Below are 26,896 nucleotides of genomic sequence, written 5' to 3' on the forward strand. Positions count from 1 at the left end.
TCCCCCCCACTGACTGTCTAGCACAGGAAACAAGTTATGCTCCATTTATCACCTTTATCTGTATCACTATTTATCTGTAAGCTACAGGTATGAGACTGACTTCTAGAAATTGCTAGTGATACAGAGCACAAACATCCTATTTTTAATTGAGGTACTTTAAAATGTTTTGAAAAAATGGTGACAAATAATTAAAATTAAAAACATGAATCAATAAGTAATATTTAATGCCTCTATATATGGTGCTCTTGAATCTGAAGATATTCCTAGAAATTCTAGTGTAACATAAGCTCTCTGTTTCCTTGATGCCTTGTAGGTGTAGGAATGAAGTTAACTGACGTTGGCATAGCAACATTGGCCAAAGGGTGAGTGAAAAATTACTTCTCAACAGCATGGTTTTGCTTTACACATCAGTCTCTTCACAGTGTAAATATGTTGGGGGAGGGTGCACTGGAAATTTATTCTTGCTTTAACTTTGGAAGAAAATCCTCATCTGACTCTTTTAACTTCTTTTTGTTCGTATTTATGGGAACCTGCCTGTAGGGGAAACACATTTATTTTGTTCTAAAAGGATGGGGCTACACTGTAGATTGGGCTTTACTTTTCCTTCATGCCTCCCTTAAAATAGGGTTATTCAAAGGGCATTTCAAGAGTGAAATCAAGGTCTCTGGTGACTTACAAGCAAGTAAGGCACTTTACTTGGTGGTACATCAGCTGCAGGAAGGTGGGGCTGAAAATGCAGGGCCAACACTGGCTCCAGCCTGGGGTACGAGGAAAGACATGGTGTTTATGCTGCCCAGAGCTTCTGACCGTGGAGGAAATATCTCAAACCCCAGCATACTGTTGGAGCCAGAGCTCCAGCTGGGCTTGCACTCATTAGCACCTGCCCCAGCAAATGCAAATACAAGTGCTTATACCTAGATCCTGCTGCCAGTAGCTAAGGTGACCCTTCTCCCCTCCTTCTCTTCCACTGGAAGAAGAGAGGCTATCTACCACAGTGCTGTGGGAACTAGGGAAGGAGATTCCCTGAAAGGGGCCAGTTTATATTGCCCTTTTTGCAAGGAATTTTCAGGGACTGCATGAGAGAACACAGCTGAAATCCCTCTTGCAGCCAGCAAAAGTGCCAAAGCTTTAGAATATGTATTTATGATGCAAGCTTTTATAAAGACTCTTTTCTCAGTTTAGAACTCTATGGTTAGTTTTTCTTCCTATAGCAGGCAGTGACTGTAAGCTTTTCTTGAGCCCGTGTTCTTGTCAGCTGCATGGGTGGGGGGAAGATGTCTGTTTAGCTTTGTATAGGCTGCTTATCTGATAAAAAAGGAAATGTGTTAAGGGATTTGATGGTATCTCTTTCCCTCCTCTCTCAAAAGCAGTAATTCTGAGCTATAACAAAAGATCTGTTCATAATATTTAGAGAGGCCTGTTTCCTAGTAGTTTTGCAATGGCTTCAGGTCTTTTTAGGAGACTTAAGCATGTATGTAAAGATATAGGCCTTTAACGCTCTAACTTTCTTCCACTTCTCTTAAGTTTCTGTTAATTAAAGCTTCTAGTTATACCACAGGCCAAAAGAGCCATTGATAGAAATAGGCAGTGTAGGCAGTCATTCAAATCAGCTGGCTGCTGGAAAGAGAAAGGGGATGGGGATAAATGCCTGTGACCAATGCTTTAAATTCATATTCTTTTTTGAGAAACTGATAGAAAAAAGCAGATCCAAACACATGTATTGAGTCTTTATACTAAACTGGATCTTGTCTATATACTCATGGTACAGGAAAAAACCCTCACAATATCTTTTAAATTATTAAAAAATTGACACCAGAATATTCTGGGAAATTACTCCTATAAAAACACATGTTGGACTATGGAAGAGGAAGGTGAAGTGAGAAAATGGATATGCAATGCAAGCTGCAGTAAGGATCACCTCAGTCATATATAAGGGAATATCATTTCCCTTCATGAACAACATCTTAAAAATGTTGAGTATCATTTTGTTTGTCGTTTAGCTAATGATATTGCTACAGGACAACAGATTTTTCCTGGTCCTGTATTTTGCTTCCATGCTCCTTTCCCAGAATGGTCACCTCTGCATTAATATCTGCAGTTTGATTTTTAATTCCGCGAGCCTGGATGCAGAAAACAAACAAGTACACAGAATTCATCTGTATTACTGGCTATTGCTGCTTTTGGTAGTGTGCAGCCATGCTGATGAGAGATTGTCTATCTCACGTGTTGGGGAGAACATACATAGTCCTACTTAACTAAAAAATACAGTATGATACTGTTATGATTTTAACTATATTGTTAGAGAAGATACAAACCTGTGTAATTTTTGGTGTAATTGCATGTAGAAATTCCCATAGTTTCCTCAATCACTCTTTGCAGAGGTAATGACCTCAGTGATCACAGACAGGTCCTCTGCCTCCAATTCTTCTAAGCCTGGGCCAATCACATCAAGGCAAACCAAAAATATCCTTGGGAAATGCTTCTGTGATCCTCGATGAATGGAAAAACCTTCATATTGTTCCTGGTTGGAATGTAAATTAAATACAATTCTAATTTCACTCTAAGATTAAACTTGTGATCAGGGAAAAAAAAAACCTGAAAAAAAAAATCCATCTCCCCCACCCCACCCCCGCCATGCTCATGGTATAAGCAAGCTTTCAAATAATCTAATGTCATAGTAGAAACTGTTATTGATGAATTTACAAAAGCCAATATGGCAACTGACATGAATTATTCACGGCCATTGTTTATACCCCAGTGTTTCTTGTAAACCAAGCACAATAAACAGCATATATTAAAATGTTGTACCTATATTCAGCATTGCTCATTGCTGTTAATGATTTTTATGGGGGTCCAGACTCATATTCCAAGTGTGAACAAATATTTCTGGATGAGCATTTATGTCTGTTTTATCAGTGAATTGGAAACCAAACGAAGCCAAAGCAATGCGCTGAGGTAGCTGCAGTACAGTTTCTGTCAGCAGAGGGCAAAGCCTAACTAGAAACCGAAAAGCCTGGAAAGTGTTTTTAATGTAGCCACTGGGGTGCACCAGAGTCAGGCAATCAATCCTTTAAATAAGCTACTTAGTAGATTCTTTGGCGAATGTAAACAAAAATAATACAACACAGTGACTGGCTTCTAAGTGCAAACAGTGAGCCAGTTTAGAAGCTGTGCACAAGTGCCCAGGTATTTATCCAAGAATGGTAAACACAAAGATGAAGGAATCAGGAACACAGTGACCTACGGTCACGATGATTAACAGGAGGGCTGTTTGCCAAATGTGGATCTGAAAGTCTATCTGGTTTCAGGGCATTGACAAATTTAGTTTTGCTCAACATGGCAAAAAGAGGCATTGGGGAGTTTAAGCCTGGGGACAAATCCAACATTCCCCCTTCAGATTTAAGGAAGATTTGGTTTGGGCCAACCCCCAACTGTCAAGTTTGGGAGATTGAATTCTGTCCGGGTTTTATTTATCAGTCATCTAGTCAGTGAATGAATAGTGCATGCAGTGCAAAATAACAGCTTCATATTTTTCAGGGCTTGGAATGGTCAATAGTTTGGTGTTATTGAATACAAAACATATGAGTGCAATACGGACTGTACAATTTAGAAGCCATTCACTAATGGAGACCTTCCCCCAGTTACACATACCACAAGCTATAACAGCACAGAATGGTCAGAAAGAGTTTGACCTCAGAGAAACAGTGTTTTCTTTAGCACTATGCAATCTGCATGAGGAAAGAAGTTCTCTGGAATGCTGTGCAATGAGCATGTTGTGTTAATTTCAGTGCTAAATCTTGTTTGTTTGTTTTTCGTGCAGTGATAACTCACAGTTCACAGCTGAGGACACTGTGTGTCCAGTGAAGCAAGAGAATAGGGTAGAACGTGCACTTTCTAAGGTTACCAAAAAAGGAGAGGAGCACCCTGGCCTTTCTTCTCTCTTCTCCATCCTGGTAATTTGACCAAAAATTACTCCTTTAAAAAGCAGGTGCAGCTTTTAAAAAAAGCTGATGCAGCTTAAAAAGCAGGCACCAGAAGGAATGTCAGCAACCAGTGGCAGGGTGAGGAGAAGAGGGATGTACATGCTCTGCTTACTCCCTGGCTCTACTAGCCCACTGAAGAAGGGAGAGGTAGCAGTGGGAGATACGGTGGTGGCTTGGGAACTGTGAAGGCTAGATGAGACTACCTTCCTCAGGAACGCTCCTTACATCCTTCTTCCCCAAGAGGCTTGGCTCCTTGGGATCTTGTAGTCAAGCCTGGGTGAGGGAGGAGCGTAGCACAGAAGTTACGTACATGTTTGGATGAAAACAGCTTCTGGTTCTGACAATATCTTATGCAGCAACCTTGTCTCTTCATGGTAGTCAAAAGAACTGTTCATAGATGTAGAATGGATTTCATTTATATGTTACTGAGACAAAGTCAGCCAGCAGACAATTATATTCCCAACTAAATGAAATGAAAAATAGTAGCCAGGATACAGACCACAGAACTATGCCTCTTTAACCCTTTTCCCTCTTCTGTCGCTACTTATTGCCTGGTTCCTTCACGTCTCAATGGCTCATTTTGATTTTCTGTGACAGAGTTAGTGCTTCTCAAAACAGCATGGGTGGAAGAGATTTGCTTAATGTTTTCAAGTTGCTTATGAGTCAACAGCCATACTCTGCCTCCCTGTGCTGAAAATGAATCTTGAAATCCCATTTGGCTTTTTTTTTCTTTGTTGCTACAGATACAAAGGTTTTAAAGGCAACTGCTCGATTTCCTTCATTGAGCAGTTCAGAGCCCTCCACCAGTGCAATAAGTACTGTGAGATGCTGGGGCTGAAATCTCTCCGAACCACTCATCAAAAACAGAGGAAAGCAACATCCATGAAAAGCAAAAATCTACCAAACTCATCGACTATAAAGAAAACAGTGCCCAAGAAAGCAAGAGAACCTAGAGACTTCATTTCTTCAGAGCACTGAGTTGCACTGTCCCATCCTGTGAAAACTCCTCTCGAGGATATGTAGTAGTGATAGGCACCAATGACCTGGTGGGGGCATAACTTTAGTCTTTTGCCTTATGACTTTATTTTGAAGTCATCCTGATGCTGATGTCAGCAACAAAGAAAGGAGCTGATTCTATGGTCTTGGTACCTGAGATTTAACACCAGAGCAAGGTTTCAAGACAAACTAAGCCATCTGCCTGGATTATTTTATAACTCTTCTGTGTATTGGTATCTGCACATTTTGAGTCTTGGACACTGAGTGCACCACAGGTCACTGGAGAACATCTTCCCTTCTGTGTGTCTCTGCCTGTGACGCTGTGGGTTCAGCTGCTACATAGACATCAATATATTTAAGATACCACTTAGTAAAAGTTTTGCACAGTATTGTTGCTCAGGCTGCTATAGAAAAAATGTTTCCTTTACCAGATTTTTGCATATTGTAATCCTACTATAATCCTATTCTTGTAGTTTTTTCTCCCACTTACATGTCTTTTAATACAAGACAAAGCCATTCATGGTTGGACATATCTGTCTTCTGTCCCCCACAAAATTAGCTAGCATCTTTAAGGTCCTCACCAAAGTGATGTCATCAGCTTAAAGATGAGCAACTTGTGTGATTCTCCATAGAATTCCTTGCTTTCCATGCAAGCTTCCTTGAATCTACAGTGAACCCCATGGCACAGTACTGTTGTGCTTGCACCGATCCTGTTGTAGGATAGAGGTTTGGAGTCTGCATGTTGCCAAACAGATACCTTCTGAAATAAACCATTACATATGGAGGGTATTTCAGTACCTTGCAGCATTTTCAACTAGAATAAGTACAATGACTTTTCTGTGTAGCGTAGAGTTGTTTTATAAAGGAACATGACAAGTGCCCTGGGCCAGTACCTGTCTGCTAAGGAGTCATGATTTATCCGAAATGCCTAGGCAGGGCCAAAACTGAAAAAAGATACTGTGCTCCATTAAACTTAAGTGTAGCTTATGTGGAGATTTGCAGCCAGAGGAGGGAGCTATGCATGTCAGAGGACACGTCGGCAACAAGTTTACTGGAGGTGGCAGTTGAAAACCCAACCTGCAGTGCCTAACACAGAATACAAACAGTGAACGTTGTCAGACTTCTTATTCCTGTGTGATTGCTAAATAGCAGGTGGTGCCAGAAACCAATACCTGTGTGTAGGAGTCCCATCAGTGCTGAGGAAGATAAAAGTGATTTCAGACTAGGTTCTGCTTTATATTGATAAGCAGTGTGTGCCAAATAAGAGATAAACTGTTGGGGACTAGCTGACACTAGGGACAGAAACTCATCTGACTGCAATGTAGATGTAACATTTAGGCTTGTCATCCTGGGCTCCCTTTACGGTTAATGGAGGTCTTCTCAATGGAATTTAGAGCAAAGTGCAGGTTATCTGAAAAACAAACATTTGAAATAGGTTAGATTAACTGTGCCAAAAAAGTGCCTATGTCTCTCCATTGAGAGAGAAGGAAGCAAAGTGTCAGACAGACATCTGCATTTTAAATTCCTACTGTTACATGGGATGAAGTTCTCTAGCGTTGTTCTGAAGCATTTGAGTTTTTAATAGTTTTCTGCTAACTTAGGTGGAGGAGATCAACTACAAAATGGTATTGCAGAAATTAGGATGGCATTGTAGTCCACGTAAAATTGAATGTATGAAAGACTATTTGAAAGATGAGTTTTTGAATAGAAAATGCCAAAGGAAGGTGAAAACTCTGAGTGTGACTGAAATCTGGGTCAAAACATTGAGAATGAAACCTTGACAAAACAATTACAATGTACTGAGGATGGGAAGCCATTCATTTCAAAATAAAGGTGAATGACAATGCTGTACTACTGCAGAGAATCTGAAGTATCACAAGAGAATGGAGGTAGAAAAGTATACAGAGCAGAAGTTTTGAAGGAGTTATCAAACACAGCAGGCAGAGGGACATGTGGCATAGATGAGGCAGATGGTCTTACTGATACCGGCTGTGCTGTAGGGAAGAGGTTTTCCCAGGGAAGTCCCACTGTTCTGGTGTCTCAGTTCAAACCAGGAACCAGTCTGAGTTCACTCACATCTCTCTCTCAGCCAAAAGGAAGTCGGTGCGTGTAAGAGAACGAGACACTGTGCATGGCCAGACAGTGCACCTCGCAATGGGGATGGCACCAAGCCACTTTCCACTGCCACCTGGCAATCATCAGTGCATCATTTATTTGAGTCTGGAATTCTGTACTCTGCTGATGCTTATTGCTGCTTGCGGTTCTGGCTAGCTTTGGTGAGGAAGAGAAGATGTTGGGAATGGGGCATACTGGGCGCTCTGTCATGTTGCAGCTGGAACTGTTGGATCAGTCAGGGGCAAGAATGTCAGTGCCAGGCAGTTAGCATGAAGCCGGCCACCCAGACCAGAGGACCGTGCTGTTAGGCCAACACTGTGTGTCAGTGGGCCTAGCTGAGTAGCCCTTTCCCCTTCTGTGGTGATGGGAGAGGGTCTCAACAGCAGCTCTGCTCCTGACAGCTTTCCATCAATGGAGAGTACCAATATGGGAAGGAGAGTTTACCACAGATCTTTCCAGTTCTTCTGTAGCCATGCGTGTCAATAGTGTGCAGGATGATGTAACACCCCCAGTTATGAGGCTGCTTGCTCATCAAAGCCAAGGGGCAATGTAAGAAGCCTGCATAAAAAAAGTGAGGCCTGGTATAGCCATTGAACTTGAATTCCCTCATGCGCTGCTATAAACAGAGAAGGCTCACTTGGGGCTTATTGCCTGATCCAGATACTGCATGTGTGCACATGTGCACGTGTGTATGTTTGCAGGCCACCCTTACTTTACCTAAGGTACTCTTGTCTGTCTGTCACGTAGGAGCTGAAAAGTGGTTCCCTAGCTTTCTTTTTCAACCAAGTTGACTGTGTCTGGTCGTTCAAGAAACACCAAGTATGATAGTGGCATGTAGCATCTTTGGGAAGGAAATTTGCTCCCATTTCCCTTCTTAAGTATTCAGCTTCCTGATATTTCTGATCTCTAAGAGACAGGGTATTGGGAAACCAACACTCTCCCACGCCCACAACTTCAGAGAATTAGTTTCGTTGATATTTCATGCCTGTGTAAAAACATCACCTTACTGCATTTACCTGGTGTGTTCAATACTGATGACAGCACAGAGACAATGAATATTATCCTTGTCTGGAAAGATGGAGGTCTCAGTCCTGCAAGAATTCAAGCTCAGATGGATTCTCAGAGCACCCATCTGTGACCATAGTTCCATCCCTGCAGTGGTTTGCAGGACTGAGTCATAACTTTCTTCCTTATTATTTAATCAATAACTTGGAGAAAATGTTGTTTACACCTGTTGGCCAAAATAAGCACAGCAGAAACCATAGATCTGAATGAGGATGTTTATGCTCCACATGTTCATGGAACACAATACAATGAAAGGCTCTGTGCTCTGTGTTGCCTTCTAAAGAAAAGATGATGACATTCTTGTCCCCTGGCAGTGAGCGTAAGTGAAGCTTTTAGAATGTTTTCCTCTGTGGGGAACTGTCCTCCAAGCCCACTGATGAAGTATTAATTAAGGACTTGGGCCACATTCTGGTTGTATTTCTGTTTTGATGGATTTGATGTTTTTCATTCATCTTTCAACTAGACTTAACATCTGTACTCAAAAGCTAATTTTCATTTTCTTATTGATCTCGCAGAGTAAATGTGTACATGGAGCATTATATAATAGCAAGCCATCATATTTGGATTAAAGAGACATACACCCAGCTAAAATGGATGCTTTTCCACTGCTCAGGAGTTTATTGAACGTATTTTGTTTGTTAATAGGCATATTACATTGCTGATGTATTACAACACTGTGTGAGTCACAATTCCTGAATTTCTGTCAGTGGAAAGTCCAACTGATGATAATAGGAAAACCTGGCAATACACTGATTTAAAGCAGTCATTTTTCTGTAATAGAACAAAAGCTTCAATTATAATAATGTGACATGATCCTGTTAAAATTCAATCATTGCCTTTGAGTTCAGCTACACGTGCAATTACATTGAGATAATTATACATTAATAGCTACCAAAAGTAGAAAATGCTTGACTACCTCAGGTTAAAGCCATCTTGACAAGTTCTAAAACCTTGCTCTGTCATGGTACTCAGATGATTGCTCTTTGGTGTACCTAAGGGAAGTAGAGAATTGAGTCTTTGTCTTTTATTTGTTTCCTTGTTGCCCCATCCTCTTTCACACTTGCTGAGCTGTCTGTTCTGCCCTCCTGTCTGTCTTGTTTGACAGGTAGAACTCTGTGGTAGGAATACCTTGTCCATGCAGGCCCCTCTCAAAAACATCCTCAATTCCTTACTGACGTTTCTGGATCATGATATAAAGAGTTTAAAATTTAGATAGTCTGACAGTGACACAGAAAGAGCTCCAATATGCATGTCAAAAACTGATGGGAAATGATGATTAACAGACTGTTTGTCTGCCCATGTCTCAATTTTAGTGTCAGATTTTTTTTTTTAAAAGACTTTGCTAATAATTGTTGTTCTTTGTAGACTGATAACTAGCCACTCTACCCACCTTAGTCTTGCTGTTACAGAAAATACATACATACCCTGTATCAGGAAGTATTTTCCTGGCTATCTGAAAAAGAATGAAAGCTGAGTACATCTAAACTCAACTTCATACAAAGGTTTAGACCAAGAAATCAGACTGGGAAAAGAAAGTTTGGTCCTATTTATGTCGGTTGACTTCAATGCCAGAAGAAAGATTCACCTAGTAGAACTATGGTTTTACCTTGGTGTACCTGTGTTACCAATATGCATCAGGTGGATATCTGCAAAATCATAAGCAGTGAAATAATAATTATCAGTAGGGTAAACAGTATTCTCATTGGGCTCTAGATTTAATGGCCCGTTTAGATGAATGGGAGAAACAGCTATCTGTTTCACAGACAGTGTTTTAAACTGAGCCAAAGTTTGCTTTTTGCCTTTTACATAGGGGAACCAAAGCATGGGTTTTGTGAGCAAGTCAAATAAATACGTATTCTAATCTCAGCAGAAACATCAGCAAAGCAGAAACTGGAACCCATTTTTTAAAGGAGCATTTAGAGGTTAATTCTTGCTGCTAGCAGTTGCGTTATTATATTAATAAATATTCTTAAGCACACATAGAATGAATGAATTGCACTGTGTTCTGATAGCAATTTTAAAATGTTATGCTTTTCATAGGGCACCACTGTAGTTTAGGCTGAAGCACTAATGCTTTGTGATTTAAATTCTATTACACAGACTAACAATGATAAAACACTCAAGAATGGAGTCAATAAAGCTTCTACAGGGTGTTTCTTCTTGTTCAAAAGTAATTAATCGCATGAATGGTCTATAGGTATTGAGTTTTTAGATGTATGTGTCCCTACAGATAAACTGATAATTCTACCTGTTCTTTCGCAGTTTTTACGTGCTTTAAAAAACATCTGAGCTCCAGTGGTAATGTTTTTCAAAAACACCTAAGGGATTTCAGTGTAGGTCCATATCCACAAAATATTAGGCACATAACTCTTTAAGTTGATCTTTTTTCCAAAATGTGTCTGTGACCCTTAGAACTTTATTGCTCAGTGGAAACTGGCCTCCTCAGTCCCATTTGAAATAGAACCCCGAGTATATTTGAAAATGTCACCTGAATGTTCAGAAGTGTTCAATGGTAGCAGTGAATGAATCAGAGTACATCAGTCCTCCACGGATTCAAGAAGACAGCTTGCAGTTTTGAAGACCAGTGCACAGTTGCTGCGCATCAGCTGCAAGCTCTGGTTCCAGCTTTAGATCTTAAATAACAATCTCACCCACAAGCAGAAAGTTGGTGAGTATAGAAAACAGTCAGCCTGGTCCTGAAATGTGGGGAGATATGTCTAGGGTGCAGAAGAATTTTCTTTAGAACTGGAAAATTGAGAAACTTTTAACCAAAATGTCTGCAGGAAGACAGATCCTTGCCATAGAAGTTAGATTATTCTTCATTTCAAGTTTCCAAACGAACAAAGCCAGACTGCTAAGTTTCAGGATTTGAATCTATGACTGACTAGTCTTGGATGAATAGATCATTGCAGCACTGTGATACATATTCCCTGTCCTTATGCATACACCTGCTTTACAAATTGCTTGCTCCCAGGTCTCCAGAGGATGCAACTTAGAAGGCAGCTGATGTATGTTGAATGCTGTGCCTTGAATATTTATCCACTTCAAGGAGATGTAAGATGGAGGACCCCGTTAGAAGACAGGCAGTGTGTTTCCCAATCCATTCGCTATACCACGTAGCAAGAGAAATTTGTATGTAATTCTTACTGGAGGAACTTTTCAGTATAACTCCCGCAGCTTAGCCTCACATAACCTAACAGTGAACTGCAGGGTTGCAGCTCCATTATGCCTTAATTTCTTTTTTTTTCCTCTTCAAGAAATTTCAGTGTATCTAATAGTTGTGTGGGTGTTGTAAAGATCAAGTTGCTCTACAATAAAAGCCTCAGTAAATAACTTCATTTTTGAGTTTTAAGAGCACAGTAGTAAGAAAGTAATAGGGAGAGAGAATTAATCTACACTGCTATCCTGCCACAGAGCACCAGGGGAAGGTTAGGAACTGTTTGCCCAGATGGATGTTTGACTGAATATTTTAAATGGGTTTCCTTTAATAACATTACAAGTAGAAGCTGGGCAGCCTGTACTGCCATTTCACCACTGGAGTACAAGCAGTGGTGATTCATGTTTTGCACCTCTAAAAGAATGAATGACGTGGAATAAGCTGTGGTGACATTGCAAATCATAGAGCTAGTCCAAAATGACAGACCTAATCTCCTGCTCTTTCTGTTGATATCATATCGATATTGTGCTCAGGCAAGCAGCACATGAGGCTTACTGCGTGAGAGGAGAGAAACAGCATAAGATGTTCTTCAAATAAGAAAAATCGCAGTGCCAGTAATCAGGAAAAGGGCAAGCAAGACTGGTACAGGCTCCCTAGAAAGCACTGCAGGTGTGGTGAGGAAGGGAAAGGACTTTCTTCATTCTCCCTCAATCAAAGGTTGAGAAGAAAAGTAGCTGCTGTGAAAAAATTACACAGAGGGCCTTGCAGACAAGGTCACTTTTCGCTTTCCTCCCGCAAAGCCAGAGAAAGGAGTTCCAGCTCTCTTGCCCACCCCAGCCCTCCAACTTACCTGCACAAAGATTCCCTCAGCTAGAAGCTTGTTCTCAGCAAAGACCTTTGGAAAAATAAGCCATAATTACCTGCAGCTCTGCTGATTTCACTGTGAGTCTACCATAAAATATTGTGGGTGTGAAATTACTGTGATTTACTGAGTCTTGGACAGCAGGAGAATACTGGCTTTGGGAGCGTTTCTGTTGCTGCTGGATACTGGCTGTGTTTACGGGTGACTGAGGTTGCTTGTTTTGCAGCGGTGGCAGAACAATGTCCCTTCTTAGTGTTAATGCTTAGTGGTCTTATAGATGCCCAGTCTGTGCCAGATGTCTTGGATCTGGCCCACTACATCAGTCTTTCCAATTCATTATCTGCTCCTTTCAGGCAAAAGATAGGACCCAACCTTATGCTATGGGGCAGCCCAGCCCTCACCTTGCCCTTTTTACCCTTTTCACAAAGGACCTGCCGCCTTTTTATACAACTAAAAGCTCACTTACACATGAACCATGTTCGTGTTGCCCCAAACGCACAGTAGATATGTATTTGGTCCTGTGATAGGGGTGCACACAGGATCAGGTGATGAGAGCTGCTTGTTTGCTGTGGCTAGATTTGTGCCATGCACATGGCAGCACAGTGTATCAGTTCGGTGATGTGACAGGTCCATATCAAGTGACATAACAGGGATGGACTTGTCATCAGGACCCAGCAAAAAGCCTTCGTGGCACACACCAAAAGGCTGGTACTGCTACTACAGAAATGTGTTTGAATGAGCTTCCTGTGTAATGTAGGAAACATCAGAAGGGAGGAATAACATCAGGATATTTCTGTCCATCCATTCATGCTTTATCTGGTAGTCAAGATCAAGATTTATTGTTCCTGAAAGCAAAACTGGACCAGGGAAGAGGACGCCAATGGGTGCAATATATACTGGAAGGATGATGTCAGGTAGGTGGGACAGCAGTGGATAAGCATCTGGCACAACTCTCAAAAGAGACTTTATGTCCCTCAGAACGATGTTGAAGGGATGGGGAGCACAGGTGGTGTTCTCCTCTATCCTCCCAGTTGGAGAAGGGAGTTCGAGAAAAAGGAGATGAATTGAACAGGTGAATGACTGGCTGCGTAGCTGGTGCCATGCTCAAGGTCTCAGCTTCACATACCACTTGCTTTGTCCCTGTGCTCACATGTCCATTGTCACACTCCCACCTCTCCTCCACCTCCTCTACCATTGCCCCTGCTCCTTCCCTTTCCCTGTCACTGTGCCTGATGTTTATTTGGGACAGCAGGGTTGGAAGAGGAAAAAAAAAGCACAAAAAAAAGTCTTTCTTCTTCCTGTAGGTAGTAAGCTTTATCTTCTTCCTTTTGCAAGAGCTGTTCTGCACTAATTTATCAGGAGGCTACTGGATTACTCTCCATTCAGTCACCTTTTATTGCTGTATCAGATACTTGCACAGAGGTATCTGATACAGCAGGTTTTCAAAACAGATGGTCACAAAAGAAAACTGAATGCAAAGGGTGTTTAGGATATGTATAAGGTTTAGGAAACCTATTCTGGGTTCCTCTGTGAAGACCTGTTGTGTTATTATAATTTGAAGCGCTGAGAATTCTTCTAAAAATATCTAGACTGGAGCTCAATTTTAATATACAACATTGTAGTTCTTCCATTAATTCTCAGCAGTATGCATTGCTAATGACTGTTCCACGGCAATAACTCATGGAAGAAAACAAGGTTTAGGGAATAAAATTAAGTAACTCATTGAAGAAGTTCTGTTGGGAAACACTGTGTGATAAAATTGGTTGCAAATGGAAACACAGTATAATCTATAAATGATAAATTTCACATATCCATCTGTGCTTTCTTCCAGCAGCACTCTACACATCACAGCCATAGGAAGCTTCCTATTCGTTATGCATGCCTGGTTACTTAGCACTAGAAGTCAGAGGAAAGGTGAAGTTTGAAGCATGCTGAGGAATATTAAGGTTACCACTCTCATTGCAAATCAGAGCGCAACATTCTGTGAGCCTGAATCTTGGATTATTCAGTGGGATTTAGGCTTCTCAGTGCAGTATTGGTGCCTGGCTTTCATTAAGTCCTTTGGAAGTTCCTACAGATGATTCCTATTCTTTAAAATAGTTTTCAGAAGAACTTCTGTGAGGAAACTGTGACTCTTCCCAAAACAGTAGGCTTAGAATATAAGACAATGAACTTGTGCATGGTGCTCAAATCATACATACAGTTGTGACACAGAAGGGAAGAAAGCTGAAAGCATTTGAAACCTGAATAAATGATGTTTCAAGTTAGAGGTAATAGCTTTTCATCAGAATTTTGGAAAGTGTTCTGTCTGAAAAATGTCATGAGCATCTCAGTCAATTAATGTTCCAAACTTATGTTTTAATTTGATGCCAAAATAAGAGCCAGAGTTTGACTACATCAGCTAATTGGCTTGAGTATTCTATAGTCATGGTCAATCCAACAGGAAAAAGAAAATCCCAAGCTGGCCTTGTTTTTCAGAGGTAATCACAACCCCATTGATTCCAATGAAATTGACATTCCTAATGATGACATTATAATGATGATTCTTTAAGAGGACTCGTGTGCTTTACAATGGGAATCTGGAAATGCATGTAGCAGAGTATGTATTTCCCACATATTATGGTGGGTTTGCTTATAAAAGAAAGAGCAGAGTCATCCTGACATACATGTGAAAAGTTTATTTATTCCTCAGCATGGTGGGAAAACGTATTGCTACAGTTCACATACTTTTCTGAATTGATGTCTTGTCTACCAGTAGCTATTTAGTGTGATAATGGCGTTTGATAGACTGGACACAAACACCATTGTCACACTCCACAGCTCTGGTAGTAGGAGATCATTAGTCCATAGAAGAAGTAATATGCACACATTGCAGACTTCAGCATGGGTGCTTCAAAGATCTGCAAAACACAGAGAAAAGACCATGTTTATGCATATTTATACGTGGTACCTCAGGATTCTCACCAAGGAAGTGGGAGACAGGATTCAGAATTTCTTGGAGGTGAATATTTTTTCCCAGCTAGCTGTAGTCATTTAAAAGCTAAGTAACTTTAAGCTTGCCTTTACAGGCAAAGGGGATGGACAGGCACCTTGAGAAAGTAATTGGTCCTGTCCTAAGAGACAAATTTGTGAAGGGAGGGATGAATCATTCTCTGCAAGGACCTGTGTCTTTCTCTTATTGATGGAAACAGCTCAGGATAAGCACCTGACTTTTATAGAGCTATGTTAGATCTGAGGAATCACAATGCTAAAGATTATATTTGTTTTCCATATACTTGCTTTTACCAGCATTTTAGAGCTAGCCCACTTACAAGACAGCAAGTTGGTCTGTACTCCTAGTCTCACTTCCCCTGTTTTAATCAATGCAACTTCTGTGACATGTCAACGCCTATGCAACAGTGAATTAAGCAGTGTAACGAACATACGTGACTGCGGTGTTCAATTTCTTCCCAGAACAGTTTTTTTCGGTTTAATAGGACAGAGTGTGTTTCTGTGTTTGTTTAGCCTGCAAGTCTAATAGCATTTCTGCACATCCTCAGTGAGTATAAAAAAATCCTGTAAAAGATCCTGTTTGTCAGGAGTGGACTAAAAGCGCACAAACAGTAACTGAGGGTCACATGATGCACAGCGATTTGTAAAGCCATGGAAATTCAGTTATGTGTCATCATCACATCTGAATACTACAGAGAAGCAGAGAAAACAGAGAAGGGAGCACAGGGAACGGAGGAGATTAGAAACCAGAGCTTGGGTGAATAGTAGTAGCCTTTGTATCTTACTCTTCCATGTATCCACTTTTTCCTCAGTCTATAAAGACTGTCAGCTAGTGTGATCATCTGTGCAAGATCATATTGGATATTAACTGGAAGAAACACTGACCTGTGCAGATAGAATGTAGCTTTGTGAAAGTGCAAGCCAGCTAGTGAATGTTCATTAATAGGAATAACAAATTAATATTAGTAACTAATTGATAACTGCAATGAAGTCTGCTAACTTAAAGGAAAAAAAAAGAAGAGACAGACCACAGAGTGGATATTCCTTTATTCCCCTGGAATTGGTAAAAATCTTTCAAGGAGAGCAGAGTACATTAAACATTAATGTTCCATTTTGCGTGAATTTGGATAGATTTTGTATGTGCTGAGTACCAAAATGTTTTTTGTAGCTACTGAAAACTTGAACTTTATGACTCAGAAAAGAATGCTGTATGGACTGGTTAGAAGCACGATGGGAAGGGATGGAGTTGTCTTTTTGTGCCAAGAGATGAGGACAGAACATCTTGCTATAATGCTTTTAAACTATCCATCTCATGTTTTTTTAAGCTCAGTAAATGCATTCCCATTTTTACATATTTGGGAGCATTTGCTACCCATGTGTAATAAAACTAGACTCTCCAATAGTCTTCTGGATCTGGTTGCAAAAGCCTGTTAAGCAAGTTAAAGCATTCAAAAGGCAGACTCTGAGATCCCCAGAGAACTCCTCCTATGGGCTTAGCCTTCCTGTCAATCTCATTTTTTATCTTTCCTAATTCACTGCCCTGGTGATGTGTCACTCCCACACATTAATAGCCTTAATGCGTCTGCTTTATTCTCAGTCTGCTGTCAGCACTCCCATCGTACATTCCAGCTGAGAAATGAGAGAGAAAGGCACAAATTTCTATCATCAGCTGTTTGTAAAATCTAAATGTTTGAGGCATGTATGCTGAATGTGGTACAGCTATGGAGGAAAATCACATTTCTGTACTTGTTGAGACCAAGTGCTCGCCATTTTAAATATCAGCTTTTGTAAGTAGGAGAGGCAGTCCCTAGCTTGAATCAGGGCATGCTGCAATTTGTTTTGCAGATCTTTGAATTTGTGAGAAGTGCAGCTCTGCGTGCCCCAAAATAAGAGATTGTGTATGGGCAACTACCACTAGGTCAGCTGAAGCGCTGGAGCTTGTGGGGAGTAGAACATGGCCCTCTGAAGGAAATTGACAGAATCTGCTCTCCAGATGAGATGCAGGTTGAGGGCTACTGCAGAATCAGCAGCCCTCATTTGAGACAGTGGAAGGAGCTGTAACAGGAAATTAAGGATAAGGGCACAAGGCTCCCAAATACAGATGTTTATATGCAGATCATCAGGTAGGGAAATTTAGCTCACTCTATTCTACAGCATTAAAAGTTGAAGTGCCAGCAGAGGGGAGACACTAACACACACAAACTAGCTGGCTGCCTACAGGTACTGAATACACCTGAACCACCAGCACACTCTGTGCAGTGTAACAAGTTATTTCTTCTGCAATCCTTACCTTTTGATCCAACTTCGTGTCTTTTCTGGACCTTTTTCTTAAATGTAATCTAGTTCAACCAGTGTTGATCGGTCAATGCAGACTCACTGGGGCTCTGGACCAGTTTAACTACTGATTTGCGGGTACATATAATCAAACCTCAGTGAAAGCACAAACTGGCAGTACGAGCTGAGTTCTGAGTGGCCCTTGGCTGGTAAATAGCAGAGAAATGAACCTTCACTGGCTGGTTACCAGGTCAGACGTTTTTGTTTTTCAAACATGATTATTACAAGTGCTCTGTCATTCCCATCCTTATCAAGGAAGCAAGCCTATAAATGCTTGGGCAGGGCTGAAACTTTTCCAAGGGCTTTTCATCTTTCACTTTCACTGATGTTGTCTGTGGTTTGAGTCTGTACATGCTGTAGTGGGAAAGAGTTGTGCATTTGAACGAATACACAAAACTGTCAGGCAGATTTGCAGATCCACAGGTCAAGCCACTGTGCAATCACAGCTACAAAGCAGACATCTCTAAAAGAAGGAAAGGAGCTGCAGCACACCCTGTGCATCAAAACGGCACTGAGTTTTTTTAATTAATGATGGCAGATACACAGTCACACCCAGAACATATTCTGTCTAATCAGGATGCAGCTTGCAGTTACAGACCTGAGGTCCACAAGACTATTTTTAATAAATGTGTCTATGCCCTAGCTGGTGATAATGAGACATGAATGCCAAAGGAACATAAGTACTGTACCTTGCTTTCTAATTCATCACCATATTAGTGTTTTTTCCCCTTACCTTTCCTCATAAACATTTGACTCAGCTTTCTCTCTGCAGCAGAGAAGAAAGGTCAGGCAAGATCCTACTCTAATTAAGCTCTCTGAGGAAAAGTCCGACAATCGCTGGCAGATACAGTGCAAAAAGCAGTAGAGCCCTGGCAGAAATGCCTCTAGACTTTACTGTGAAATGTATATGATAGTAGACAGCCAGGCAAATGATGCAGCTGCAAGCAGGCAGCTTTATAGTTCCACAACTACATGGAAGCTTCCAGCAATTCAACAGGAATATTTCCAAGACAAAAGGTATGAAAGAAAGAGAAATGGCCACTAGTTTTTAGTACTGCGATGGAGCAAAAAACCCTGAAACAACGGGAAAGTTACTGGACAGTACAGGGCGAAAGCAAAGTATAAACATCAGAGAAAAAAAAAATCCACTTTTTGCCTCCCTTCTGCTAGACATTTGTATGAAGAATATTATTAGAATGTTCCAGTTGAGAAGATCATTGTGAAGAACAAGAGGGTTTTTCAAGAAGTATCTGAATATGGATCACAGAACCTGTCCTTTTTGTATATCTGGACTTTGAAGCATTCATGTAACCCTGGTGAAGTCTAACTATGCTTACTGTCAGCTTCCCCACCACCCCTTTTTTTTTTTTAAATAAACATTTAGGGTGGCTTGCCGACTGACGCTAATAAAAGCCTAATCTCTTTAAAAGTGCAGGCAGAGATCACTATGTAAAAGACATTAAATCCTGTTAAATTACACAGACAGGCCACAGGCATTTGCGGATACTTTGGTATGCTGGAGTGCTTAGTATTCAAAATTCACTTACACTATTTTATTTTTGTTAGTACATTTTAGCATTTCCTTTTCCTCACATGAATCAAGCACAGGAAGACACTTACCATCTGACACAACTGCCAAATGATCCTCTGTTGTGTCGTTACGGCTTGTCAGATTCTCTGCATGACATTTTGCTGAATATCACTGTGTTCAGATCTTTGGAAGTCTTGGTTTTCTTTTATGAGTTCCTGGCAGTGGTCAGCTGTTGAAAGCCTCTGTTTCCAGTGGACACCTTTCTCTCGCCCTTTATGGAATCCTGAGGTTTTAAAGTAAACAATTCATTCTCTTTCCGATAAGTCATATTAAAATATTGATCTGAGGGAGGGAGATGGCCCTCAGTGCACAGAGCCAGAGTCACCTTTAGTCAAACAGACTAAGGAATGGAAAAAAGCTCTCTGAAATCTCAATTTTCTCTGTCCCTTCAGAGAGAGCATATGTGGGTAGGGAAAAATGGAAAATACAGGTTGTTTTGAGCTGCCTGTTTTGCTTAACCCTGAGATGAAGAGTGTTTACTCTGTCTTCATATTAATTGCTTACTTCGTACGGCAAGACTGATTTCATCAATTCCTCGGATCACAGTGCTAATCTTACTGTTCACTGCTGCGTCTTACCAATCTTGTTTAAATTTTTTAATTTTGATTTACTGTCTTTTCTGCACAGAAACTTTCAGAACTCTCAAAGAGCCTGTAACATTTTTAATAGGTTTTACTTTCCAGCCCACCTATGAGACAGGGGAAGAAGTCTGACTTCAGTTGAGCCTATCTGAACACCAACGGCAAAACCAGGAATTAAACACACATTTCAGGACCTCATCCAGATAACCAACAACTAGACCATTGCATAAACCCCCAAATTAAGGGCATGATAAATTTCACATTTTTTGTGAAGGCTAGCATGGGATTTGAACCTGAGATTTCTCTAAACATAAATTAAAGTCGTACCTTCAGTACAATAACCTTCCTGATAGTTAACTAATGAGTATTTCATTGCTTACTTCCATTACCATGCTTCTATTCCATTAGAACGTAAGTATTTTGTAACAGTCTTAAGTAAAAGTAATGTTTTTTTTTTTAAAGCAAAGTTTTCAATACGATACCTCACAAAAGTGAGGAACCAGGTCACTTTACTGGATATGTTCATCCAGCAGCAGAAAACCACTGCAAAATCAAATCTGAAAAAAATTGTCTCTTGCACTCTCCTTGGTTTCCAGCTTTAGTATAACTAGACCTTTGACACAAATGCAACTTTTGTCCTTGTTAAGATACCTTCCCTTACCACTGCCAGGGTGAAATGAAACAGGCCCAGTATATATGAGCTGTAAGAATCAGAGCTCTCCTTTTGTGGGAAGAGTCCTGCACGTAATCGATTCAAACACGTAATACAATACTGTGTAATGGAAAAAAAACTGAACTACAAAGCCACTAGAACACCCTCATCTTTACCAATTTATGGCATGCCTTTTCTCCTTTAGGTTGTCATGTATTTGGACTGCAAATTTGTCATGGCAAAAACTATCTCCTACTGTTTCCTAAAATGCTGTTTTCTAATCACAGTGTAGCTCCAGTCTCAGATACACCAGTAATACAAATAATAATGTCAGCAGTCATGAATAAAAGAAGGCACAGAACTGTGCTTTCTATGCAGTAATGAAGCTATATTTATAGGTTATTAGCAGTCTTATCATTGCATATACAGTTCATGAATAGTTTTTTCCCCTTATGAAAAACTCTAGAATTTGTAATTCTCAGGGATTTAATGACACATTTTTATAACCTTAGTTGTAAAAGCAATGTTAGTTGCCTAATATAGATGATCTGACTGTTTCACCATACTCTTTTCCAGTTTTGTTAAAGCAAAAGATTTTAATTAGCACAAAGCACAAATTAATAATGCTAACAGGTGACATTTAGTAGGGAAGCAGAGAATTAAATGAGACAGGAAAAGAAAAAGAGCACATGCCTGAGTTTTAGCTTTCATAATCTGTGCTATATGACAGGGTATTGGAGAAACATAGTGAAATGAAGAGTTTTGTAACAACACAATCCTAGTCACTTGGTTTTAGGTTAAAAGTGCCAGTAATCTGTGCTACCTAACTTCAGGTGCTGTACAAGAAGGGAGACCATGGCTAGGTGTCAATCTCAGCTGGCTACGCAGCCCCTTGGATGCACTGATATAGTCTCACTTTCTATCCTTATAAAGACATTAACAGGAAGATGACTGAGGAAATTCTGGAGCGAATCACCATCTGGCTGATCACTAAATGTCAGACAAAACCAGGATCTATTGAAGTCAAAAGAAACATTTCCACTAACTTCTGAAAGATCAAGATAGCATCTACAGCATTATATGTCTGTATATTCTTTGTGTATGCAGACATCTTGCGCAGTGGGGCCCAACTGTTTCATGATTGTTACTACTAATACACTTCCTGTAATATTAGGAAAAATATACCCCCAGTTACAGCTGTTTTCTTTGTTTAGAGTCCCAGTGGTTAGGGCTTTTTGACAGTGCTCTCAACCTTTGTGTTACCTTCTACTCTTGGTCTGTTTAGAAAACCCTCCTGAAGCAGGGACTGCTTTTCATTTGGTCTTGATACTGCTTGTTTTTTGGTGAAAAGTCTCTTATTTGGGACTTGTACGTGCACACAGTATAAAGATGACAGAATTACTAGTAGTAGCAGTAGTACTAGTTCATAGTGTGCCCATAATAGTAGAACAAGGTTTGAGGAAAATATTTATTTAAAAATTACCTGTACAATTATACCAGAATCCTGTGTGCAAACTCCATATGCCATTCTGAAAATATGGATGTGCATTTTAAATCTACAGAAGGTATCCGACAGTTTGCTTAATCATAAAAAGAGGGCAAAAGACCTCAAATTAAAAAAAAAAAAAAAAAAGCCACATGTTGTCCAAAACCAGCAGAGAAAGACTAAAATGTGCTACTTTTACCCACAGAGGAAACACCACTTACTTGGTATTTCTGGAAAAAAAGCTGTTTTCATCAAAATGGCGATCTGCGATTGTAGGTGAAGTACTGCCCACTACACATGGAGCCACTGATGAGAGTCTGAAACAGCATTGCAACATTCATTACGGTTGCAGACTGGTTTGGGTCCAATTCTTTGAAATTAAATGCCAAATTATTTGGAAATTCCTGAAAAAAAAAGGAACTGGTTTGTTTAAATGTTAGTAAAGGTGACACAAGGACAAATAATGCAATACACATTGCACATTCATCTGAGGGCCAAATTCTTCCCTTGAAAATATGTAGCTATGACCCCAAGCAAAATTATCTAACTTTGAAGTTCAGTCTAACTTTGAAGTTGGCACTGCTGAGAGCAGAGGACTGAGTCCTGTGACCTCCAAAGGTCCCTTCCAACCTAAATTATTCTCTGATTCTGTGATTCCATTTTATGTGCATAGCTCCTGTTGACTAAGGTCTCACTATACAAAGGACAAAATTTGATCCATACAAGAGTTCTTTCCTACCATTTTTCTTATATAAAATATGGAGGATATGAAGAGTGAAATAGAAATCTGAGGAATGGAGTCTTTTCTATGTGGAAAGAGTAAAAGACCAACTCCAAAACTGAAGGAATAACTTACCACAGGGGCAAAAATAGGGCTATGTTAGGAAGTTTTTCGCACTGCGAAGATTTAACAAACAGTAAAAAGCTATGGTTTGGCTGTGCAATACCTTAATTATGAAATTCTTCAATTAAGAACAACAATTTTGGCAAAAAAGGGGTTAAATATTCTGTGCATGAAGATCTCACTAGTGTATTAGGAGAATTGTTTTATTCTGTTTCGAAATTATATAGGCCTACAACTGTTTGTGAGTGGTATAAATCCCTATGGAAGAATAAACCTTCTTTGCAGCTGATTAATTTTGATCATAAATACATTACATGTTCAGCAAAGCTCATTTAGAAAGCCTGTTTGAAAAGGCTTAAAAAACACAATTATTTTGTTTATTTAGAGTAGATTTCAAAAGCCAGTTTCACCATTCAGTTCAAACTGAAGACTTTCAAATCAGGATTCATTTACATGACACGAAAGAGGCTCACCTGAATCAGTTCTCATTCTTTTTATCGCTACACTTAAAATCAGAATAGTATGAACTTTATATGAAAAAAATAACACAGAGGAGGATCATGGTGCACATCTAGAGTAAGTGGGGAGAAGCGGGTGCATTGGGAAGAGCTTTCTCTTCCCCATTTGGATGGCCTGAGACCTTATGTTATCCAGCTAATTTATCACAAACCTCAGGTTAAAGTCAGTTGCAGTTTTGAGGGAGATGGGAAACTAGACCCTCAGTCGAGGAGGGAGTTAGAGCAAAAGATTCTGATCCGAAAAATCTGATGCTATAAGATACGGACTTTAGAAAGGAACTGCTGAGGCACCAATCCAGGGAGACCCCAATTCTGCAGTCCTCTGGAACCCCGATATTTAACCATTTTCCTTCCCTAGATTCCAGCCTCAGAGCTGTTGCACTAATGGCCATTCACGTATGAGAACTTGAGTTGTATCTTTATGGCTTACTCTAGGTCTATCTTTAACGAGCATATAATCAATACTCTCAAACTGATTTGGGGTTGGCTATTTCATCTATGGAAAAATCCTGTTACAATCCGCCAGCTGTGGGCATGGCTTACTTGGTTTAAAACTTTCAGACAAATCTGGGTCAAAGATTTAGGCCAGATCCTTTTGTGGAGAAAACTGACACATGTCCAACAATGTAACTGAATTTGTCCGTTTGCTATGACTTATTAATTTCAGTGAATCTATGCTGACTTACATCAGTTTAGGATATGACCATATAATTTTTGAGAGGAAATTGCTACAGGGATTCTTGTGCTCAAAGTGGGCAAAGCTGGTATTTATCTGTCTATCCCAGATTACTACAGTATTCAAGGGGCATCAACCTTCACAAACATTGAAGGAAGCACATTTACCAGCGCTAATACCACAATATAATAGACAAAGGTGAGGCATATGTAGTGCTAGGACAACTTAGATCACAGAAGGGAAAATGTTGTGGCCCTTGTAAGTCAATGGCTAGTGGTTAAAGATTACCTGTTCTGGTCATTCTGACTACTAGATAGAGAAAGATTAACTTAGTGCAGTATAAAGTAGAACAAAGGTATTTAACCTGGAAACCATGATCTCTTCTGATTTCTACTGGGGCTCAGTAAACGAAATTGATTTGAGTTTCCCAATCATCAAACTCATTACATCAGTTCTAGATCATCCTGGCATTCCCCGTAACGATTGACCATCTGACACATCCGACACAAAGAATTCAGGTTGAGGATTATCTTCAGATTAAGGGTGTAAAGTCTGACTAACAATGTACCATCCATGAAATTTCTGTTTCCCCAGCAAAATAGTTGTGGATAGAATTTAAGCAATTTTGATGTAAGCAGATGGCTAACAGATAAAATTTGTGTTTATTTACCTGTCCCTAGGGGGGAACTCCCCACCCCCCAAGAAAACTACTCCCTCTGCAAACACTGTTATTTGGCTCCTTAGCTCTAAGTCTTTTGCCCAGGTCAGCTATACTGCTTCCATTAGCCTGAGAAATTAACTGTCCATCAGCGGTTATCACAGGCACAGAACTTCCTTTTTCCTGTCAACCACTGCTGCAGCCTACACATTTCAGGCAAAACATTAATCCTATAGATCACAAACCACAGCAAAATAACCTACTTAGTAATGGACATTTACAAAGAACATACGATTTTTGCAACTTCCCTTCCTTCCTACGTTTTACCAGGAGGTCGACAGGCCTCCCTCTCCACATACAGCTGGCTACGAGCACCAAGTGGCATGGCCATAAACCTGCCTTGCCCTCATATTATATACAGTATTTTTCTGAATTTGGGTCAGTGCATACCAATTCACTATGCTGCTGTATAGTGATTTCTTTTTGTCTGGCAGCCGCTAAATGCATGGAATTTAGTCAATATGCCATAAATGGTTCTGTGATCAGAGAAACATGTATCACAACCTCTCTCTTGTCCATGACTTCAGTTTCTCCATACCATACTCATTAGGTACTGACATGCTACACACATGTGATACAGAAAGTTTAATCTTAGAACAGTAAATAAAGGCTAGTCATTTCAAGACTATTGCCCTAAATCACTTTGGAGTCCGAGTCCCAGTAGGATTATTATCTTCAGGAATCGCCATAGTAAATCAAACCTTTGCTCAGTGGTGGCCTGTGCCACCTACCTCAGAAAAGACAAAAAAACCCACTCAGCATTTGCTGCTTCCTCTGGTCTACAGATTAATGTACTTTAATATCTTACTAACTTCTGCTCATATGCGTTCAAGTATCATGTATCTGCATGATAAACTCAGCACAGGTGTCCAGAGCTTTACCTGCAGGATTTACCACACACAGCAGCCATGATGCAATCAATACACCACAGTGGATTTGAGGTGAGCATCCACTACCTTTTCTTTAATGCCACGTGAGCTGCATATAAAACAGAGTAGACAAAGCACAACATGAAGGTCTTTGATGCAGATGAGGATAAACAACTTTATTCATTTTTTATATTTGCAAGTAAAAAAACTGTTTAAATCCTCTTCTCAGAACTTAAGAGACTTTAGTGGCCTGAAATCTGTTAACTGCCAGCCTGATCCCCTCAAAAAAGACACAGAGAGCCACATACTCATGGAGCAGAGGCCCCACACTTCACTCCGTGAAGAGTAACATTGCCAGCCAGCTGAGACCCCCCATCTCACCACTGGCTTCTGGCAGACAATGGTGCTGCCGGGGTGGGGTGGGGCGGGGCAGGCTGGGGGGGTCGGGACCTTCTAGAAGGGGGCGGGGCCCAGGCAGGGGAAGCAGAACCTTCTAGAAGGGGCAGGGCTCAGGGCCTGTGGTCTCTGCTGAGGAGATGTTCTCTGTGTGTTGACTGTTCCCTTGGGTGCTATCTCACCACAGGCAGTTTGGGCCTGTTGGTGCCTGCTTGCTGTGTGTGCTCAGGGGACGTGAGGAGTGCTGCTGGAGGCAGGGCCGGCAGCCTGGGGGGGCTGTGGCTGCAGAGCTGTCCTTGCCAGCCTGGCCCAGGCACCTGAAACCAAAATGTCCCTCTGTGGAAGGAAAGGTCAGACTGTCTGTGGGGATGAAGCATTGCACAGGTGAATTCAATTCCAGTGGCCAGCACTGAAACAGTGAAAAGATTGTGGTAGAGAGCATTAGAAGTAGGGTGGAAAGGGTGCTTGGTACCTTTTGCTTGCTGTAGCCAACTATAATTAATCATTATTTATTTAAACTTCTCAGTCATTGGTGAAGTTCATTCTAGATGTGAGTAGTCACAATTTGCTTTTCCCCTGCCTCCCCTTGTGCTTCAAGTGAAACCTTTGAGCTTACACAATTAAAAAGGTTTCGGTATAGACTTTCACATGCGTTTTATTATTTTTGCTCTTTTGATTAAAAATTGCAGACTTAAAAGTTGGTTTGGCGTCTTGACAAAATCACGAAGACAATGTTTTTATAACTCCACGTTGAAACTTTTAACTTTTTCTTCCTCTGCCAGTTTGACCTGGCTCTGGCCAAATGGTGACTGGAAAAAGAACTCCCTACAGCTGACCTATATACTAAAAGTGCATAAAGTAGAAGCCAAGAAGTAACTAAGATGAGGCTACTTAAATACAGTTTGGTAGGGTGGGTTTTTTTTCTTTTCTCTATTCTTCTGCCCCTATTCCCTCAATTAAACAGAAAAATAATGTGGCTATAATATCAATGTTTTGGAGACAAAGAGTAGTGACAAAATAAAAAAAAAAAGTCATCAAGTGTTTTATGTGACATTGCAGACA

The 26,896-nt window shown here is 40.4% G+C and overlaps 1 protein-coding gene and 1 long non-coding RNA gene across 2 annotated transcripts in view; one reads left to right on the forward strand and one right to left on the reverse strand.

The window, feature by feature from the left end:
* The window catches only part of LOC143172315 (alpha-protein kinase 2-like), a 45,199-nt gene extending 37,832 nt beyond the window's left edge, over positions 1–7,367 (forward strand). The window contains exons 12-13 of the mRNA XM_076361582.1: positions 314–362; positions 4,727–7,367. Coding sequence (XP_076217697.1) covers positions 314–362; positions 4,727–4,961 — 284 coding nt within the window. The 3' untranslated portion in view covers positions 4,962–7,367. The remainder of the gene's footprint in view (positions 1–313; positions 363–4,726) is intronic.
* Positions 7,368–14,841: 7,474 nt separating this feature from the next.
* LOC143172747 (uncharacterized) lies at positions 14,842–19,586 on the reverse strand. Its single transcript, XR_012997403.1, has 2 exons — positions 19,124–19,586; positions 14,842–15,078 (listed from the first exon to the last, which is right to left on the reverse strand). It is a non-coding gene; the product is annotated as an uncharacterized LOC143172747 (long non-coding RNA).
* Positions 19,587–26,896: the final 7,310 nt, after the last annotated feature.

This window comes from Aptenodytes patagonicus, chromosome Z, assembly GCF_965638725.1.
Source record: "Aptenodytes patagonicus chromosome Z, bAptPat1.pri.cur, whole genome shotgun sequence".
NCBI classification, from domain to species: Eukaryota; Metazoa; Chordata; class Aves; order Sphenisciformes; family Spheniscidae; genus Aptenodytes; species Aptenodytes patagonicus.